Source organism: Trachurus japonicus, chromosome 7, assembly GCF_045865225.1.
Source record: "Trachurus japonicus isolate A0001 chromosome 7, Traja_1.0".
In the NCBI taxonomy this organism is placed as follows: domain Eukaryota; kingdom Metazoa; phylum Chordata; class Actinopteri; order Carangiformes; family Carangidae; genus Trachurus; species Trachurus japonicus.
The window spans coordinates 23,913,431-23,927,993 of NC_140913.1; the positions used below are offsets into that span (position 1 = coordinate 23,913,431).

At 42.0% G+C, this 14,563-nt stretch overlaps 1 protein-coding gene across 1 annotated transcript in view; it reads left to right on the plus strand.

Annotated features, from left to right (window-relative positions):
- Positions 1 to 11,334, plus strand: part of b4galt5 (UDP-Gal:betaGlcNAc beta 1,4- galactosyltransferase, polypeptide 5) — a 32,692-nt gene extending 21,358 nt beyond the window's left edge. Inside the window, exons 2-9 of the mRNA XM_085782220.1 lie at positions 2,274 to 2,393; positions 2,756 to 2,869; positions 3,431 to 3,558; positions 5,053 to 5,169; positions 5,301 to 5,488; positions 5,577 to 5,699; positions 5,997 to 6,098; positions 6,793 to 11,334. Of these exons, the coding sequence (XP_085638346.1) occupies positions 2,274 to 2,393; positions 2,756 to 2,869; positions 3,431 to 3,558; positions 5,053 to 5,169; positions 5,301 to 5,488; positions 5,577 to 5,699; positions 5,997 to 6,098; positions 6,793 to 6,940 (1,040 nt within the window). The 3' untranslated portion in view covers positions 6,941 to 11,334. The remainder of the gene's footprint in view (positions 1 to 2,273; positions 2,394 to 2,755; positions 2,870 to 3,430; positions 3,559 to 5,052; positions 5,170 to 5,300; positions 5,489 to 5,576; positions 5,700 to 5,996; positions 6,099 to 6,792) is intronic.
- The last annotated feature ends 3,229 nt before the right edge of the window (positions 11,335 to 14,563 follow it).

Sequence of the window (14,563 nt, forward strand, 5' to 3'; positions counted from 1 at the left end):
TTTTCCTTTCTATTATTATTAGGATTATTATTATTATTATCCTTTGCAGATTTGCTCCAGCTGCACTGTGATATGCAGCGTGTCGCAGAGGTAAAATGAGAACATTGATTTCAGTTGCCGCTTAGCCACTAGTCTCTCTAGTCCTGCAAGCCAGGCAGTTTGTATAAAACAAGATGAATGTGATGGAAACTGTAATATAATTACTAGAGACAAATCACATCCTGTAGATTTTGAGCTCAGCAGTATTACACACACACACGCACAGTTACACATACACAGACACACGAGTGCACACATTCACAGAAGAGTGTGGGTCATATTGGCATTGATTTAAGATACATGTTGATTGGATTAATGGTCAGAGTTTGTGCAGTAGGATACAGTTTCACTGAGGCGTTGGTTCACAGCTTGGCTGCACTGTGCCGGCATGCTTCTGAAAATAAAAGAAAACAGTTTGGGATCCTGGAATTTATTCCAGGTTGTGTGAATACTGTTTTTTTTTCCTGGATTATTAAGTCACTGCTGGAATAGATGAGCAACACACAGTCATTTACTGTAAATATACAGTTCATAATACCATCCAGGCGCATAGTTCATAGTTTGTAGTTGAGGTGTTCTGGGGGATTTGGGTGACTCACAGTCCGACCACATCCCCTTCGAGTTTTGTTCCACAGCGTAGGCTCACTCCTGTTTGGCAGGTTGTGGCACATAATGTGGTATTATTTAGGTCAGGCCACACTGAGCAGAACCCACAGACCCTTTCTGGTAAACGTCCCAATACAAACTGTCATGCAAATGCACTGAACAGTTTCAAAAAGAGTTTTTTGGCGGCGGCATTTTGCTCAGTTGGTAGAGCAGCAGCCGGCCCTGTATAGAATCCCGACTCGGGCGGCCCTTTGCTGCGTGTCATTCCCCCTCTCTCTGCCTCCCCGTTTCCTGTCTCTCTCCAATCTACTATCAAATAAAGGCAAAAAGGCCAAAAATATACTTATAAAAAGAGTTTTTTGTTGTTTTGTTTTTTACATGACTTTATGCAAGGCCTTGTGTTTGATTGATTGAAAACTGGTTTTGCTCATTTTTATGCAAAATGAACAACACAGCACACTCTTATATATGACAGTAATGTCATGGAGATCTTTTTTTTTTTTACAATTGACATATGGATTGAAACCTCTGATGTTTCCGCTCCATGTGGCTCTGCTGCATTCTTGTCCTACTTGCACTTGATTGTTTTTGCCTGTGCAAAAAAAGATTCCCCTCTACAGCTAATAGCACATTATAGATATTGACTAAAAAGAAAAATATTGCAGTTACCATGCTGAAGGAAGCAGTGGACCGATACATCCTCTTTCTCCTTGAATAAATTTGAGTTGTATCTTTCTCTCCCTGCCACACCCCCCATCATCACAGATTAACATTCCACTTGTTGCCTTCCCTGCAATGAAAGACTTTTGGTGTGTGGTTGGGAATCCCCTCCATTAAGTCACCAAGGCAGATAATCACTTTGGGCCAGATCAGGTGGAAGAGCATTGTTACACCAGAGCTACTCTGCAGTGAACTTTAATGAACATAGGAATTTGTTTTTATCTTGTGTTTGAACAAGGAGGAAAAAGTTGGTCATGAGTTAAACAGCTCCAGATGGTATTTGGGCGTCACAGTTATTAGACTTATCTTGTGCTGCTATAGTTTTTTTTTTTTTTTAACTCTTGGCTGTCTGCTGGGTAGATATACAGTATTTGTTTTTAAAATTGGAAGTAGAATAAAATGATTTAATTAGGGATGTCCTGATCTCATTTCTTTTTACCACCAATGCAAATCATCTCTGTCTTATCCACACTCAATAACTATCATAATTTGTGTTTCGTTATAGCAGCTGGCTGGTCAGTCTGCTTAGCTGTATATTGCACTGGGACCTCCAATAGGCCACAGCATAATCTAATAAAAGAACCACTAAAATTCATCCATAATAATTAGTCAATAACTTGCTTTTACTTTTTTTGAACAGGCCGGTGCAAAACAACTCCCAAAGAGCATGCAGATAGATGAACATTATATCAGTCTCACACACTTTGTAGAAGCTCCACGTTGCCATTATGTTGGCACAGGCACAGTGATCAAGGTTGGGACCAGGACTACACTATACTGTAGCACTCACTGCTTCTCTCAGCCACAGACGGCAAAGTATTAACCACAGCTGGTCCATTTTAAGGCGATCGCGTCTAGAAGCACACACAACTCCAGTCTAACCCTGTGTTTCCTCCTTCTGTCCACAGTGAATGAGTATGTGTTCATGGTCCAAGCCAGAGGGATCCAGATCAGAGAGAACGTGAAGAACATTGGGGCTCAGGTTCTGGAGCAGGTGGTGAGAGGAGCTTACAGCATCAATGGCACAGGTAAAAACATACACACCGATACCCTGTAGTAGTGTATACTGTAGCAGTTTACGGCCTTTTACACGTTACTCTCTTATGTAATTGCAGAGTGCAAATGCAGTTTCCCCCTTAGATAAATTAAAGAAAGTAAGAGTTAAAGAGTTTGCACCACCCGCACTGTTGGTGACTCATCCATTTATATTTACTGTACAGTAGATTATATAGTCAGGGTAGCAGTTGCATGCAGTGGATGAAAAGATAAAAAGCACTTATAGAAAACAGTGCACACACACTGAGTCATGAAGGTAAAGTCTAGATTAAGCTGCTCCTGTTTTTGATGTTCATGCTTGTGTGTGTGTGTGTGTGTGTGTGTGTGATTCTAGATTATTCCTATGACTTCAATGTGAGCGAGAGTGATGCTCCTCCCACCACATACCTCCCCGAGGGCTTTACCTACCTCCCCTCGCAGGTTTGCCCTGAGAAGCTACCCACCATGAGTAAGTATACTGTTAAAGTTATAGCACAAAGTTTGGTCGTAATACTTTCTGTAACGTTCTGTATTTAAAACACAAAGGGGGAAATGTCTCTTAGTCCTCTGGTTGTGACCTTTGATCGCTTTAAGCAATTGTTCCTGTGGTTTTCTTGGCCCTGCAAAATGTTTCCATGAGTGTGTTTCCTCGTGTCTCTGTACATATTTCTTCCAGTAATCAGTAATGAAATGAGTTTGAGCTGTGTTTTTTTCAGCTTTGATTGATGATGCATGCAAATATGTTGTAATGGCAAAATAGCTTTACCAAGCAATTTATGTCCCAGATTAGTGAAATGTTACAGCCTTTGATGAGTGTTGTTTTTTCCACTCCCGCACCCACCCCCCCTTCTTCATACCTCATTCTATTTTCATTAACATTTCCTTATCTAATTCCTTTCATCATCTCCCTCTTTTACTCTTTACTATCTCATCTGATTCACATGCACGCCATGCCCCTTTCTCTCTATTTCTTCCTCACTGTCTTTGCTTCTTCCTGCCTCATACAATTTCCCCCCCTGTCCACAAACAGAGGGCAGGCTGGAGGTGAACATGACTGAGGTTCCCCTGGAGGAGGTGGAGAGATCCTTGCTGGAGGCAGAGCCTAGCATGGCCCTAGGAGGCTACTGGAAGCCCCACGACTGTTTACCCCGCTGGAAAGTGAGTGTGGATGTGATGTTATTCTCTAAAAAGCTCTGATAAATAAACTAATTAGAAGAGAAATATAGGAAATGCTCATGCTTACATGTAGGGTGCAAAGGTTTATTGTTAGCTTGTAAATAATCCAGATCTCAATCCAAATATGTTGTTCATGCATCGAGTGGAGTCTAACACAGTTCTCCACCGGCCCTAAGCCTCATCAGACTCTAAAGGCACCACTAAAATAATGAAGGGTTTATTTAACACACATGAAAACTGACTAAGATTATATCAAAACAAGATTTAGTTGTTAATCTGGAGGCTGCAGTTACTGAATTGCCTCTCTCAATGAGACATCACAGATATTGGCTAAAAGCATTTTAGTTTCCAAACTGAACATTATTTATAACATTAATGAAGGGCTGTTGTATCAGTTTTATCTTGGCGTACCTAATAAACTGGGAGCTGAGTGTCTTTCCAAAAGAGCGTCACTCATCCGGTGACTGTTAACATTTACAAAAGTATTTGTTAGCGTTAGTCCTGGTAACATGCCGTTCTCCTGGGAAACCAACATTGCTGTCAAACATTTCAAACATGTTGAAATGAAACCTGATTATTGCTCTACAAACTATAGTGTGCCACAGCTTGTCTCTTCAAGCTTAAGAAAATCCCAGTGAATCTAGTGAGATAAATACATTACACACTACATGAGGATGTAACACTGGAAACATGATGTTAAAACAAGGTTGCTCTGTCTGACATACACATGAATAAATGCGGTCAAACATTACTGATTACAGGAAGTGTAAGAGAAGGACAAAACAGCAATTCAGCCCATTATATGTGCATTGCAGCGCTGTTTCCATCTTGAGCCAGGCTCCTACACTATGCTCCCTCATTTCATCAGTCTCTTTTTTTTTTTTGGTCCAACAGTGTAATCTTGCCTGCCATCTGTCTGTCTGTCTGTCTGTCTGTCGGTCTCACCCTGGGGGGGCTGTGTATGTTCTGACAACCATCTCTCCATCTCTGTCTCTCTCATTAGCCAGTATGTCTCTCTCAGCTACCACAATAGCCCACTCACTGTTTTCATTTCCCCTTGTTTTTTCTGTCCTGTTTGGTTTTTATTGAGCTACAGTACTTCAAAAAAAAGGAACTGTCATTGCTTCCACTTTATAGGAAAATATAAATACCTTTCACACGCAATTAGCGCCTCTGTATTCCTATGATTGATGCACGGCAGACATTTGTAAATTTGATTTCAAGAAACTGTCTCCATGGTAAATTAGTGTTTTTTGTGTGTGTGTTGTCCTCACCCACATTGTCCCATTTACCCACTGCTGAGAGATCATGACACAGGGGACACTGTGTGCAAACAGTACAGTTTACTTAGCTGCACACATCAGACCGCTCTGTGACTCTGGTGTGCCCTTGAACATATATTCAGTGCATACACATCATCATTTTTTGGGTGTAATTTTAATGTATTTATGTATTCTACCTTCTTTGTGTCTCCAGGTGGCAATCCTAGTCCCGTTCAGGAACCGACATGAACACTTACCAATCCTCCTGAGACACCTGGTGCCAGTGCTGCAGAAACAGAGACTCCAGTTTGCCTTTTATATAGTAGAGCAGGTATGCACCATGTATTTCCAGTCATCGATAAACAGTTTAACCTGTGCGAATGCAAACACTTGTATGATGTGAGTCCTCTTCTTAATGATAACATTAGCTAATGGTATCTTTTTCTTTTTTTTCCCCCTTAGGGTGGTACAGAGCCGTTTAACAGAGCCATGCTGTTCAATGTGGGCTTCAAGGAGGCGATGAAAGACCTGGACTGGGACTGTCTGGTCTTCCACGATGTGGACCACCTCATGGAGAATGACAGGAACTACTACGGCTGCACAGACATGCCCCGACACTTTGCGGTCAAGCTCGACAAGTACTCCTGCATGTGAGTCTTGATTCTGTCTCCATCCGTACATACAGTCAACGCATTTCTTACTTAATTTGAAATTAATATGTATAACTGTCCCTCTAAGGCTTCCCTATAATGAATTCTTTGGCGGTGTCAGTGGCCTGACAGTGAAGCAGTTCAAAAAGATTAATGGATTTCCTAATGCGTTCTGGGGCTGGGGAGGAGAGGACGATGACCTCTGGAAGAGGTAAGGGGAGCTTTTGTATTTGTGTGGTTTTTTTCTTTACTCTCTCCACCTTTTCCACACATCAGTGTTGTCACTCCATCCGCCCATGCAGCTGAAAGGCAGCTGTACACACTCAGGGCTTTCAATATTCAATACCAATTCTTACTGTGTTACCTGTGCCTGTGTGGCTTTATGTAATGCTCCCTTTTATGTGCAGTAACTGTCAAAGCAGTATGATATGGTCATAATCATTATGCTTTCCCAGCCTGACTGTTGACATTATGAATTAACAGACGAAAAAATGTGTGTTTGTGTTAGGGTGCAGTATGCCAACTTCTCCGTAAGTAGACCACACGGAGAGCAGGGCCGCTACATGTCAATTCCACATCATCATCGTGGAGAAGTCCAGTTCCTAGGAAGGTTAGTGTGCACACCTCTCTCACACATAAAGACACACTCACACTCACTCAAACTCACACACACACACACACACACACACATGCCTCTTGGTTACAAGTGGAAGCTGATAATTGGAATGAGGCTTAGACTCATGTGATGTAAGCCAGTCACATGAAAAAGCAGAGCAGTGACTTTGAGAGAATTTCAACTCTTTTAAAGACTTTGCATGTGATATGCTCGTATGCTCCAGGGCTGAATTCCAGTCATGCTCCCTCTGCTCAGATTCTAAGTTACTTAAAACAGCCCGAAGAATAAGAGTTCCTTTATTTCTCCAAGATGAATGTGCTTAGGTAAATCTTGTTTGAAATGGCCATGATTAGTACAGTGTCGTCATGTTGACAGAGAGGGAGTGATCTGTTGTTGAGCCACTCCCAGGGTGTACAAGAGTCACTTTCTGTTGAAATCACAGATAATAATACTGTCAACATTACCGTGCAGCGACACGTTAGATGATCTGTTCCTCTGCATGCGATTCATTCTTTATTAAAGCCGTAGTGCCACTCATTGTGAAAGAGTAAAGCTCTTCTCTTCTCTTCTCTTCTCTTCTCTTCTCTTCTCTTCTCTTCTCTTCTCTTCTCTTCTCTTCTCTTCTCTTCTCTTCTCTTCTCTTCTCTTCTCTTCTCTACATTTACTGATTGTTTGTTCCTTCTTGCAGGTATAGTCTACTACGCCACTCGAAGGCAAGACAGAAAGTGGATGGTCTTAACAACCTAAACTACTCCCCCATAGTGTCCAGGAGGCCTCTCTACACCAACATCACAGTCCGCTTGAGCAGAAAGCTTGCACCCATAGCTGACTACTGACGTAGGCACTGCTGGACTGCAGACCACCTGGGAATCAAAGTCCTCTGGGACATCAGCCATATCTCACCAGTTGCAGCACTGCTTAGGACTTTTTAGTTCATTGATTCTTTGCTTTGTTTATTTTGTTTGTATGCAAAAAAAAATGAAGACTCAAATAAGTATGTTGGATAAATCATATAAGAAAATAGGGATAAATGCTGCACTTGTTTGTGCTACAGTCCATCACTCCTCTCATCTGGGCTTATCTAGTCTTCAGTCTCCACATGCCTTTTGCACCATTTTGGCCTTCAGCATCCATTCATCCATCCTCTTATTCAGTCAATGGTGAGTTCGGCCCTACACTGATGTGCTTGCTTATTAAAATAGGCCGTGATACACGGTGCACGCACATGCCACACATGCACGCACACAACAGTTTGACTCTAATGTGCTGACATGGTCCCTGAGGCTTTGATTTTTACTTTGCTCTTGCACTTCTTATTTTCACAAATGCAGTAAGCATGTGAATACATTTGCATGCATCTACACAAACAAACACACATGCACACACACACACACACACACACCACCATCACACAGCAACTTTAAGCGAGTGGATTCTTGCAGCTGGCTCTGCAGAAGGTATGCCAAATCTACAAGAAAAGAGAGCAAGAAAAAAGTGTTGCGTGAGTGTTTTCAGTCATATATACTGTATGTAAAATAGTTTATCCTTAGTTTTGAGAATATTAATACCTTAATCATCTCTTACCAACTCTATTTTGTCCTGTGAACATACCATTTTTAAGACTGTGATGTTTGTGTTTGCATAGTTGCATTGGATGTTCTGGCTGCCTGCATGTGGCTGTATGTAGGAGAGCGCTGCTCATCCTGTTAGCAATAAGCTGTAATATCAGACAGCAGAACTTAGACCTGACTTCCTCACTATACAGATGCAATAGCACAGGTGCTAGCATACCCTTATTGGATGACAGAGGAGGAGTGACTGTGTATGCAAACTTCACATTCAGCACACCTTTGCCTAAGCAAACATGCCACCCCTTCCCTTTTCCAAAACCTGTGTGTGTGTGTGTATGTGTGTCTGTGTGTATGTAAGTGAGGGAGAGCTATGCAAATGGCCTGTGTGTATTCTTGTTGTCAGTGCGAGGTCTTCGGGGTGACCTCCAGGAGACTTCACCCCTGAAACTGTGACTGACTTGACTTCAGACCTCACTTTGTGTGTGGCATGTAAGTCCAGGCCAGGGGAGAGATAAACAGTTGCCGTTTTTATTTTTAGATCCCACATCCTCAATGTTTACTCACCTTCATTTTTACAGAAGAGAATTGGAGGTAGAAAATACTTGATTGCTGTCACTGTCACTGGTGTTTACAGAAGCTTTTGCTTTGTTATTTTTCAGATTGTCTAGTGTTTGTAATACTGTTAGACAGCCCTCCTTCACTGTGGGTGCTGTGTAATCTCTTCAACAACGTATCTATGGCTGCCTTTATTTTTTTAACTGACACTTCTTTATCTAGACTTGGATAGGGAAAAGCAGATCTTAATGTCAGGTGATAAACCACTGATTAGCTCCGTTAGCTTGTAGCCATGTTTTGGCCGGGGGGGGGGGGGGGGTTCTTTGTGTAAATCAGACTTTGGCTAGTTGGTCTAAGCAGAGTTTTTGTTGGACGGCATGCAGCCGAACTGTGTTTTGACACAGACTGACAGCACTCTGACAGTACACAGCAGTTGCTAAAATGTCCCTCCTTAATTTGTGTGTTTGACAGTGTTGATTTTGAGTAAAATATCCCAATACTGTAAACATAGTTCCTGTTAAAAAGAAGAAAAAAAACACACATATACCGACATTCTCTCCTCACTGGCTGTCCTCTAGTCATGCAGCTACTTCATTTCACACAAATCGCCTTGTATACATTTCTTAAGATGTATCTTTTGGGGAAAATGTGGGTGGTCGACAAACTGTTGTGTTCCCACAAAGAAATAGAAAGTAAAGAGGCTGGACCTCATTTTATTTATTTGATCTTTTACGAATTATTTTCTGGAATTGTTCAGTTTTTATTTTTGAGGTTGATGTGGTGATTTAGTAGGTGACAAATGACAGGCTGTGTTAGATGCACTGAAACTTGTAGTCATGTGTATTTTGTGTGGGTTTATGAGGTTCAGGTCTGTGTAAACGGGAGAAAGCTGCTCCATTTCATCCAGACGCAGAATTCCTTCTTCAGAAATGACAGGAATAGCTCGTTTTGATGAAACGGAACAGGACCCGTCGCCCGGTGTGTATTAATCTGCTGAACAGACACGTTGGAGGAGGCCATTTTGTGTGACAACCACAGGAAAGAGAAACACACCTTAACCACAAAATGCTAGTGGTCACTGTCTTTCACTGAGCGTCTCCTTTATTGTAATTGATAATCAATGGTGCTGACCTTTCAGAGCTCCTTTCTGAGGGAGTCTCTTTCTACGTGCTTGCTGGAACCAACATCTTAAAGGCTAGTATCGACAGGCAAAACATCCTCCTCACTTTCACTCATTTCCTAACTGCACCTAAGTGGTGTAAATCTGTCTTTTTTTTACATCTATACATTTGCTAACCTGACGCCTTTTCATCCTGCCAGGTAGAGCTGATATGTGTATTTATTGTTTTGGTTCATAGCCACAAGCAGAAGCACGTGTTTACCTCCTAGCCAGTCACTCAGGAGGTGCCCAGTGGAAGCCGTTGACAGTAGCAGCATTTGTGTTAAAATTCCTTTTCCATGTGTGTTTGAGTGAAATGGCTAAACCTTTCAGAGGTGTAACTGTCCTCCATGTAGATTTTGAAGTTTATGTTTTGATTTTTGTTTTCCAGCACTGATAAGAACATGATTTATAGTGACCTGGTCGTGAACAACTCGCAGGTTTTTTTGTAGTTCTTGACACATGATACATTGTATTTTATCTTTTATTTGTTTGTTCGTTTTTTTTTTTTTGTCCATTGCTTAAAATTAAAAGCTAGATGCACATATAACAAAAGCCAAATGGTTTTAGTTTGAGTGATCAGGTGAAGACAAAAGACCTCTTTATAAGGAGGCCCTCTGGATGACAGCTAGTCTTAGAGTCAGTATTAGGCTCAGGACTCCGCAATGTAAAATGAGCAGCATCATCACACCGTATTTAAAAAAAGATGGGTTTATCTATGACTACTAGACAGCTTTGTCCACTAGACGACTTAGTAACGGGAGCAGAGCTCTGGCTTTTATCTGAAACAGGAAATATTGTTTTCAGTTGGTGATAAGAGCATGCTGGCTAGTCCTGTTATTGTTATATATAACCTGTATATGGTCTCGATCCAGACCAAGACCAAGCCTGCTGCTCACTGAAGAGGCTTCCTTGTACCATAATCTCACCTACTCTGATCCATTCTGTGTCAGTTTAAATGAAGGGGCCATTCTTTGGTCATCTGACAAGACTGGCAGCCTTAAAGCTTCTTAATTTATTGCAGTGTTTTTTCACCCAAGTTTTTTTTTCTTGTTTGTCCGTTTGTTTTTCTTTTATTTTTTTTATAAGCTGAAATATTTAAATTTAAAAAAGTGCATATCAACATAATGATCATTGTAAATATTGTTGTGTGTAGTGTTTTAGAAATTCTATAAGGTCTTAAATCACTACAGATGCTAGCATAAAGAACAAGGCTTTGGAGGGGTTTGGCTGGGGGGTTTATCTGGTGCCATTTTAAGTGCTAGTGAAGCTTACACAGCAACATCAATGTTTTTACATCACTGCTTCCCAGCACAGCCTTTTTTTAAATTAAGAATATCCCTTATCCTATAAATTTTAGATTCCTCTCACAATCTCAGAGGTGTTGTGCGTTCCAGAGGCCTCCCCCGTACTTAATATGCCGTTGCGGTAGCAGAGACATCATGGCAGACGTAGGCACCGGTCTGAAGAAGTTCACTGTCCTCGATTCTGCGCCTGATGTCTCTTTGATAGTGACAGCACATGGGGTAAGGTGTAGGTCAGAGGAAAGCACTGCGGGATAGCGATGTGTCAGCCAAAAATACCATATGCTTACAATGCAACGAAACAGAGGCACCCAAACCAGCGACACAATCTACTCCAAAATGTACACAGATTAATTTTTCTTTTTTTATGAAAGCTAACTACTTAGAAAAAAAACAAAAAAGAAAAAGGATACAGATTGCTAAATTTAAATTCTATCTACTCTGATTGTAAGGAGCGGAAGTTCTCCTTGAATTGAAGCCATTTGAAGCCACTTGTCAAAACTTGATGTCAGCCTTACGTGGATCTGTTTGTGTATCGGCATATTATCTTTTGATTATTGAAATTTGTATGATGGAGATTTTCTTTTATACCATCATTGTTATTGTCAAAGTACACCAATAAAACTTGTAAACATACAGAATCCCTGTCCCACCTTTGTGTTCTGCCCCCATGTGTGTGTGTGTGTGTGTGTGTGTGTTGAGGAGCATCTACTCTCACGCTGCTTTCTGGAATTGCTGCAAGTGTTTCATCACAGCATGGTCAGTGACTCCATTTTAAATTGTTCCGAAATAACAACATTGTCATGCTTACTTACAATGACTTCTGCGCTGCCGTAACCACACACACACACACACACACGCCTACGCCTTCTGTAAAGAGATACTGTATCTAGTTTACACTTAATTGCTTTAACAGAACTCTGGGTATACAAACCGCCTCCAGAACTTGAGATGACAGTAAAGGTTTATATCATCATTTCAAATGCCGTCGCTTACTGTAGCCTGAGAATGTCCTGAGAATGTTCTGCAAAAATTTAAACAGATTTCTCTCATTACCTCATTTATATACAGTACTGTACTGACATAACTTGTCCTCCAGTGTACCCACTGGGTCTTGCACTGTGAGCAGGGATATAAACAGCATCCCGTTCCCTCTTAACCACTCACCCAAACAGAGGATTATTGTCTGTGTTTTTGTCTCAGACACCCAGACTGTGGCTCTTGTGATCCCCAGCTGCTAACAAGAACCCAGCATCTGGAAAACAGATTCCTCAGTTTTAACACGTTTCTTTTAATAGTTCATCTTTCAACCATGACTACTGACTGTGTGTGTGTGTGTTTGTGTGTGTGTGTGTGTGTGTGTGTGTGTGTGTGTATATCCGGATCCTGAGACAAAGATGATCCTTGTTGATATAGTCCAGCCTGTCATCCAGAAAAAAAGAAAAAAAAAGGAAAAAATAAAACAGGAGTGAGATGGTTTGACCAGAGGTCATTAATTGAATCAGAGCAGCTCCAACCCTGTGGCATTTAGCACATTAACCGCACATCTCTGCTAGTTAACGGAAGTGACAGCTGATAATTTAATTATGCTCTTGGAAAAAGGAAATGCTAAGTGGCAACGATGGGATATCCACATGTGAGTTTAAGTACATTCGACAGTATTTGTGCACCATTTACCAGAGTGTTCTCCTCAGTGGAAGAAAAAAGCCTAACAGAAAAGGTGGTCATGGCTGTAATTAATATGATGGATTGTTTTTGAAAATGTGCAAAAATGCCTCCATTTATCCTCAGTTAAAACACCCCTGCTTCTGTCCTCCTATGTAGCAGCAGTTGCAGTGTGTGTGTGTGTGTGTGTGTGTGTGTGCGTGCGAGAGTGAGACGGAGAGACCTGGCAGCAGCACAGAGCCTGGCTTGAGTGGCCACATCTTAATGGAGCCTGGGAAACACAAGGCTTTGGTATGCTAACACCAGTGTCACATAGCTGTCAGACGCACACAGAGGGCAGCTCTTCAGATCTCAAGAGTTGCCTTGGCATGTGTATACAACACATGCCAGGCAGCACACACACACTCACTTACACATCCGTTGTTAATTCATCCACTTGCGCTCCCTTGAGTATCGTGCCACTCAAAGTCTTTGATGTCATCTGTGGCGCCTTTGCCTTTGTGTGCTGCTTGTTTTAGATCGCTTCTCCCCACAGAGTGCCACTGGAATCTGCATCAGGAAATGGCTGAATAACTGAATTTGTGTCTTTCAAGAGTGCAAAATGGTGTCACACTCTTCATCCACACTTCTTAAGTGGTCTCACAGTCCACTATTTGTGTGTGCCTCCTCAACATTGAAAAAAACGAACAAGAGAGAGTTGCCTTTTAGCTTCCTGGCTGTGTACCTTATGCTATACGTGCATTCAAGGGCCTGTGGTCTTATTTCAGCTGAAATCAGGTCTTGTGCAATAGGGAACAACGGTAGCCTACCTCACAAGATTTGTGTGCGTGTGTCTGTCTTGTGAATGTGAAAAAAAAGAGAAGTGGCCACACCAGATCCCCTGTGTGGATTGGAAGTCACATGAATTCATAACATGGGTTGGTTGGTGTTATGTAACTATTTTGTCATGGTTTCAGGTAGAGACTTTGCCCAGCGTTACAGCAGCGCTCTCCCCATCCTTTCATTGCACTTCCCCTTCTGCTGTTTCTTCTCGAGGTCACCAACAGGACAGTCCTTTGTGTAGCGCTGCTTCCCGTGGGATGGCAGCGCCTCCAGCTGCCGTCAGGCCCTGGGGTCTAAACTTGGGCTGCTGCTGTTTGCCCTGTTGTAGAGCGGTGTTTGTGAAATGTGCTTGCATATGTGTATCTGAGCAAACATGTATTTTCCCCAGTGCCTGTTGTGACTCCTGCCTGCTTTCCTGTCAGCGTGTAAAGGATACAGCCAAGACACGAGGAGGCTGTAAATACATCTGCCTCCACTTCTCACATTCTTCATTCTACTTGACACTGCTGTGCTCTCTACGTCAGTGTCCGTCCTTTGCTCTCCTGCCTGCCCTGCTCTTGTCACATCCCCGTCTATCAGCTTGACTTTTCCTCCTCAGCGAGCCGGGCGAGTCTTCTCAGCTCGCCTCCATCCTACACCGACTGTCACAGCTGTACTCATCCATTGTCTCATCTCATTTTTCTCTCTGATGCTCTGCCACTGTACTATTTTTTCCCATCACATCTATCCCATGGTATTTATCTGTTCTCAGGCTCATCATCATCATCATCCTCCCTTCTTGATTCCCTAAGCCAGTTCTTTCTCACCATGTTTACCATCGCCTGTGACCTCCACCCTCTCTATCCGCTCTGTATTGCCGCTCCAGCGTTTTTATTTTTACGTCTTGCCTCTGGTTTTCATTATGCTGTGATGGCTTCATCCTGTTCTGGTTACTGAGAGATGTTGTCTTTAAAAACTATGTGCTGATGCTGTACAGAAGACCTGCTGACAGCGCTTCACTGGTTGCAAGGTCAACTCATTTTCTCAAATCATTTCACTCGGCTTCATTCATTCTCATTGAGTATCACCTAACCTCTGACTCTGTGAACACTTGAATATCCTCCACATTTTCCCCTAATGACCCCATGCTTAACAAGCTTATGAGCTTGTGAGCTTGTATGTTTTTGCAACTTAAGTGCTGCGCTCATGCCATATAAATACCATTCTTATCAAATAAGCACAGGTACTTTTATGTATCAGTTTGTTAACGTCAGGGGTTTTGAGCAAAAGTATTTCCTCAAAAAAGAAAAAAACCCTGCTGACTCCATTCAGTCACACCTCAGATTTCTCCAGTTAATATGCTGCGCTGTTTATATTAATGTTACATTTCTGGTCCCCATTACA